Source organism: Blennius ocellaris, assembly GCF_963422515.1.
Source record: "Blennius ocellaris genome assembly, chromosome: 22".
In the NCBI taxonomy this organism is placed as follows: domain Eukaryota; kingdom Metazoa; phylum Chordata; class Actinopteri; order Blenniiformes; family Blenniidae; genus Blennius; species Blennius ocellaris.
This window is the reverse complement of record NC_137671.1, coordinates 7239994-7246717: the sequence shown is the minus strand read 5'-3', so window position 1 is coordinate 7246717 and position 6724 is coordinate 7239994. Positions and strand designations below refer to the sequence as shown.

General features: G+C 44.2%; 1 protein-coding gene across 1 annotated transcript in view; it reads right to left on the bottom strand.

The window, feature by feature from the left end:
* Nucleotides 1-1609: 1609 nt before the first annotated feature.
* tbc1d22a (TBC1 domain family, member 22a) overlaps nucleotides 1610-6724 on the bottom strand; it is a 133549-nt gene continuing 128434 nt past the window's right edge. The window contains exon 15 of the mRNA XM_080518698.1: nucleotides 1610-1769. Within this exon, the coding sequence (XP_080374824.1) occupies nucleotides 1641-1769 (129 nt within the window). The 3' untranslated portion in view covers nucleotides 1610-1640. The remainder of the gene's footprint in view (nucleotides 1770-6724) is intronic.

Below are 6724 nucleotides of genomic sequence, written 5' to 3'. Positions count from 1 at the left end.
CATCACACCAATATGGTGATACCAAAGTCATCGCGTGTGCAACAAGGGTTCAACTGTAACATCCAGTGTCCGGCGGAGAGCTGAGGTTGTACATTAAAGGGTGCGTCGAGTGTTTGACATCGATTCAGCCTGTCGAGCTTCGATTCCGCGACGTCTTCATCTACAGCAGCTAAAAAATTAAATAAAAAAACACTTTGAAAATGAAATAGCGGCGAATGATCAGTGTAGTAAAAGAGGCTGTGGATCCAAACATTACAGAGAAAAGAGACGCCGTCGTGAGCGACGTGTGTGTGTGTGGTTTTTCAGATCCACAGCCCGTTCCAAATGATTCGGTTTCCCATTCGCATGACTCACGACACCAACATGTGGTAGAAAGCGGTATTACAAGACTCGACAAGAGTACGTTGGGTACGTTCAGGCTGACAGACATTCTTGGGATTACATCCCGACTGTTGCTGCATCACATTCTGTTGGTTATTTATTCATCCATTTATTTATTAATTTTTTTTAACAAATGAAAAGAAAATGATGTACCTTTACCAAAAAAGAGTCTCAAATTAAAACCCACGTACCAACTGCTTTTAAATGGATACTTACGGATGCAAATCAACATCATAAAATAGAAAAACCTGGAAAAAAAAAAAAAAGAAAATGAACAAAACAAACCCAGCATGAAAACACCATCATATTATAATGTTTTGCACGAGTGTCTTCACACTTTTCTTCACAACTGAAAAAAAACCCCAACAAGGAGCTTTGGACCTTAATGATTTAAGGCAAAAATGCAGAATTAACCACCCTGTTAAGCGCTCCTTAATTATCACTAATTCTAATCAACCTTTGATTTGACCTCTTCCCAGTCTGTCCTACTGTGTGTTACTGATGTCTGCGTTCCTCCAGCTCTCGGTGCTCACGTATCCTGAGGTAGCCCTGCGTTCAGAGAAGAGGAACACTCCATAGTTAAGACATGTGCCTTCGTACGCAGGCTGGTGCGAGGAAACCAAACAAGCGGGACCAGAATGCTACTTTCTCCTGTGCCGATCCGAGTCTTGGCTGCAACTTTGTCTCGTGCTCAAACGCCGAAATGTCGCCGTCACCCAGGCTGTAAAATCCTAAAGCGTCTTAAGGTTGCCGGGAGGGGAGACCTTCATCGTCCGTCTTCATCCTTCCTGCCTATGAAGTGAAACCGGGAGAGTCGGGGCTCGTTTTGAGCGGGAGAGAAGCTCAGATATGTAAACCCCTCCTACTGCAAACCCTCGCTTTTTAACGCCGGGGAACAAAAATAATGTATTGCCACGGTGCTGGAAGTAACAAGAAGCAGAAAGCGGTGGCGCACGAAACTCCCGAGAAGGAGACGTGATCGTCAGTAATAAAAAAAAAAAGTTTTTCGTTTGGACTGCATGTTTCAGAGCTGATCAGAGACAAAAATAATTTAACAAAACAGCTCCACATCAACACGTTTGAATGCTACACCGAGCGTCCTCTCAGTCAGCGGTTGATTCAAATCTCTTTCCGTCGGGCGAGATGATGGGAGGAGGTTAAGTCCAGCAGACGACTTTTTTTTTAGGGGGGGGAGGTGTCAGAGGGAGGGATGTGGGGGGGAGGGGGGTTGAAACGGCGGCCGGACGGAGCCACGCTCATCATCTCTTGTAGTGATTTGGCGCGTCAGCGAAGGCGAACTTCAACCGGTAGGCTTCGGCCAGCAGCACGCTCACTTCTTCGTTACCCCAGTGCATCGTGGGAAGGTTCTGTAAGAGGATCATCAGGCCCTGCGGGAGAAAGAACAAACGCTGTGAAGGAGTACAATGGAAACTCGAAAATAAGAAAAGACAGAACGCAGACACGGAGAAGAAGTCCGTTTTCTGGGATAAATATATCATAGAACGAAATCTGCAGCAGATCAATATCCAGGAACTCACACTTTGTGACCATCTCTAACAATTGATTTCTCCTCTTGCGACGACAAAAAGGACTAATATTGGCTCGGAGGGCTGCACTTCCCTTCATGTCATCAGTAATAAGTGAAAGTAGAAGCACGACGAGTGCTCAGGTAGGACTGCAAGGTCAGCCAAAGAAAGAATTCATTCAAGGCAGTAAAAGAGAACTTTTAACTTCTCTGCAGTGACAACATTTATCGGTGTTTTCGAAGGGAATTCGAGCTCAGAAATCATATTGTCCTGCTTGACCACTTGACAAATGATCCGACAACCACAACATGACGGCACTCGGAGACACTGAAAGCGCAACTGCATGGACTGCAGCGTTTGTGTAAACAGACACTGTTTTCAAAACATTGCCTTGTAAAAAACTTTTACAGTTTTTTGAAAAGAAAGTGCAAAAATTATGCATTTTTGCTTGAAACGTGTAAAGTTGAACGCTGCAATAAATTTTTTTTTTTCTTTCTCGTGGTTTATGGTTTGTTAGGTTGGGGAAAAGCCGGAAGAAAATATGGGATATGGAGCAGAAACAAGACTTTTGCATTTGACAGATTTAAGGTTTGCTCATCTCTGTTTACGAGCCTTTTAACGGTTTCCTGAATGCTCGAAGGGGGACGTTTACCGGGCGCACATGTAAGAAGACCTGCGATCACCAGTGCGTGAAAACAATTCTCTCAATAAGCAACCAACCAAATCCAGATGACATCAAAACATTTGGTTCCTGAAATTGGTTGTGAACATTGGGAGATTGTTCAATTTGACATATTTGCTGCATTTCTATTTGAAACTACACAAGCTCTTCTACTGGGAAAGCTTCACTTCAAACCCACATCAGTGAGTCTCGTCTTTTCTTCTTTGGACCGCTTGTTGTCAATCCATCACATTTTAACCTGCACGTTATCTTTCTTTCGAACACATCTACTTTTGCTGGCTAATATATCCCAACCACAAAAAAAAGAGAATCAGATGCCAGTGATCAGAATGAATTACTCAACAATTCCCCCAATATGTAGAATCAAGAAACAAAATGTCTAAAATCTTGATTTAAGTGTGTATAAAGCAAATATATTCAGTGAGTTAGCTGGGATTGGCCAGTCTGAACAGCACAAAATGGAATAGAAAATTGTAATTACTGTTAATATGATATATGAATGAAGTCTAGGACATTTTTTAACTCCAAAAATACAAACGAGAAACCAAATAGGGATTTTAAAGGGATCTACACTGCAGGTTGCATGTATTCTTCAGATCCCAGAGTGTAATGGTGGTGTGGCAGATAGTTAGTTACATTTGCTTTCTGTCTCTGGCTTGTGTGTCTGAGTGTGACACCGATGTTATTAACAGTCAAAGTGGTTTAATAACAACTGTGAGAGAATGGAAAAAAAACACACAAAAAAAAACAGGAAAGAAAGAATAAAGTGTCAGGAATAATGTGTTGGAGCTCGAGCCTTTCCCCAGATTCCTGTTCTGTACATTACCGGGTAAGTAAAAAGATCGACATCGGCAACGCGCACACGCACACGCACACGCACACACACACACACACTGCAGGTTCAATCTCACCAACTAATGCCTCTCTTTCAAAGGGGAATGAGACTGGTTAGCAGTGAGACAGCCTGATCGTGTGTGTGTGTGTGTGTGTGTGTGTGTGTGTGTGTGTGTGTGTGTGTGTGTGTGTGTGTGTGTGTGTGTGTGTGTGTGTGTGTGTGTGTGTTACGGATCAGTGTCCCGGGAGCTTTCATCATCAAGGCTGAAATCATTGCCGTGACAACAGGGTTTACAACCAATCACAGTGTTGATAATCACATTGAAGGACGAATCACGTCGGGGGGGGGGGGCCCGCGGTGTCGACACTCGTGTGACTCCGGAGCAGTTTGCCACCGCGAGAAGGATGTTGGCCGCGTTACGACGAGCGCTCAAAATACACAAGCCCAATCGAGTTTCAAACTATTATTTAAAGAAGCATTTTCAAAGTCTTGAATGCTCATTCTGCACTCATCTGCTGAGAAAATCAATGCGGACAAAACTTTAAGTCGGGGATTTTCTTTCGACAGTGAGGCACTTTGTATTAGTTTACCCTCCTCTGTATGAAATTGAAGGTGTTTGGCTCCATTAATTTCCCCCCCCCCTTCTTCCTCCTTCGCTTTTAATGAGCCGGCGAGGCGACCTCAGTGACTTTTTTTTTTTTCCCCACCCCAAAAATAAAGCATTTGTATTCCAAGTGAGGACGGAAAAGTACAAGTTTTCTTCAACTAATTAAGCTCAAAGCTGCCATCCCAAGCTAGATTTCACACATCAGGCTGCTGCTTTGCGTCCCCCCCCCCCCCGTCTTCTGAATAACTTATAGCGGAGCCCAGTTGAACATCTCTTTTGACATGAAGCTGATTTTGAAATATTTTTCTTGACTAAAACTAAGAGAGTAGCTGCTGATTACTTTATTGACCGACTTTTAGATGCCTTAGGCCCTTGAAAAGCCTGGAAGCCCCGGTGGAGACGGCGCTCTGATAAAAATGCTAACAAACTTGGCCTCCAGTGTTGTCGAACAGAAAGCAGGATTTTAAGATTCCGCCTAAAACACTGCTATAAATCTCTCGCATCAAACATCCAGCTGCTTGTTAATTCTAGGTGTTAAAAAAAGAAGGTATTTTAAAAGAGTGCTTTATCGAGGAGAGACATAGGCATTCACTTTGAAAATGCTGACCTTGTCACCCCCCCCCCTCCTGTGGTTCAGAAAAGACACAATCCTCTGAAGTATTTTCACTCCGAGGGACTGGAGAGGGCAAGAAAGGAAGTGTAGAAAGCAGCCTGATCAGGATTCAGTTTGCCTCTCTCTCATCTGTATTCAATAGCGCATCACCATCAGCTCTTCCCTTTCATCACTCAGCCTCTCTCTCTCTCTCTCTATCTCTCTCTCTCTCTCTCGTGCTCACACACATTTGAAAACCACCAAATTTGCTCGTAGTGAACACACTGCGTGCGGGCGAGATGGCTTGTTTACATAGTGCGTAAAACCAATCACAAGAAAATGAGTAATACACATAATTACGTTTTAAAACAAAAGGTAAATGAAGACGGGGGGGGGGGGGGGGGGGGGAGTGAAAACAAACGGGGACAAGCTCGCACTGCGAGTTCCATTTAATGAACTCTTCAACATGTGTTTTGCAAGTATTCTGTGCATCGCCCTGACGGTATTGGATGCCCGGGGCTAGACACCACGTACCTACCGTACTGTACTCCACCGCCTCAGGCGAACCAAGTAAAGAGAAGCTTCCCAGTGGAACAACATCACTGTATCCTGGTTACATTATGTTCATCGTGTTCAGTGGAAGCAGGAGCCGATAGATTGATGAAAATACTGTCCAAGGTTTTGCCTGGAACTTGTGTAACAATCTACTAGACCAGGGGTCGGCAACCCGCGGCTCTTTCGAGCCTCTGTCCCACTGCAGTTCATCCCAGAGCGGGATGCAAGGAGGCAAAGTGCAACTCAGAGCGGGACGTAAGGAGGCAAAGCGCAACCCAGAGCGCAGTCCCGCGACAAAGAGTGGTAAAATGTAGGCGGGTCGTGAACGACGCAGCGATGTGACGTCATTACGCAACAATAATGGCACGAAGAACGGAGAATTGCGGCTGCAAGGTCATGACAGCGGCTCAACTGGTATCTGAAGCCGGGAGCTTCCTGTACCTTTCACAGTAAAACTGCTGCGCTGAGGACCGCCGGCAGTTCCAGGAGGTTCATTGCGGACTTGTTGAGAGTGACGGCAAATTCTAGTGAATCACAAAACAACTACAGGACATTGAAAGCCACACCGCTCACACTCATGGTTCTAACAATCCCAGATCTCCCACATATATCTGCCATTTTAATAATGTGTAGCGATAAAGGAGCTGAGAGCTGCAATGCATCATGGGAGTTTCTGTTTGTCGTGTTTTAAATGTAATTATTGGGGGTTATATTAGGTTTGCAGTGTCGGTAATAATTGTGTTGTGTTTTTGTTGCTGAGTTCATGTACTTAAGTTTATTAGTTGTAAGTTGACAACCAGCAGTGAAGAAGGTTTTGTGTGTCGTGTCGTCCTGGCATGGTCCGTCTGTGGGAGTGTCAAAATAAAATGCGTGCGGCTCTTTGGGTGTTGTGTACAGAGCGAGACGGGTCCAAATGGCTCTGAGCATTAAAGGTTGCCGACCCCTGTACTGGACAGAGCAAAGCAGTTCTTTATAGCCTCGATTTGACCTGCAGCAGTTCAGCAAGGTAAATCTACTGTAGACACCACAGGCGTCAAGCTTTAAAACCCAGACTGAAAATAAATAAATAAATAAAGAGCCTGAAACTATATATTAGAGTCTTCAACAGATTACATACTTCGGCGACAAGAGCAAATTCTTCCATGAAGAGAGCTGGTCTTCTGTACAGCAGCGCTAGCATGTAATCACTAACAATGACAGGTACGCTAAAGAAATACTTCACTCAAAAATGTGATTTCTCTTCACTGGAAGGTTTGACCTTCACCGTGTACAATCTTCTCTTATATACACATAGTTGGACACCAGTACACTCTTTCCCATTCATCTGCACAAAAGGATCTTTTGTGTGTGTGTGTGTGTGTGTGTGTGTGTGTGTGTGTGTGTGTGTGTGTGTGTGTGTGTGTGTGTGTGTGTGTGTGTGTGTGTGTGTGTGTGTGTGTGTGTGTGTGTGTGTGTGTGTGTGTGTGTGTGTGGAGTTGCTTTCATACGTGCAAAAATGTTGTCAAATGAGAACATAATGTACAGAGAATAAACAATTTTCCAACTT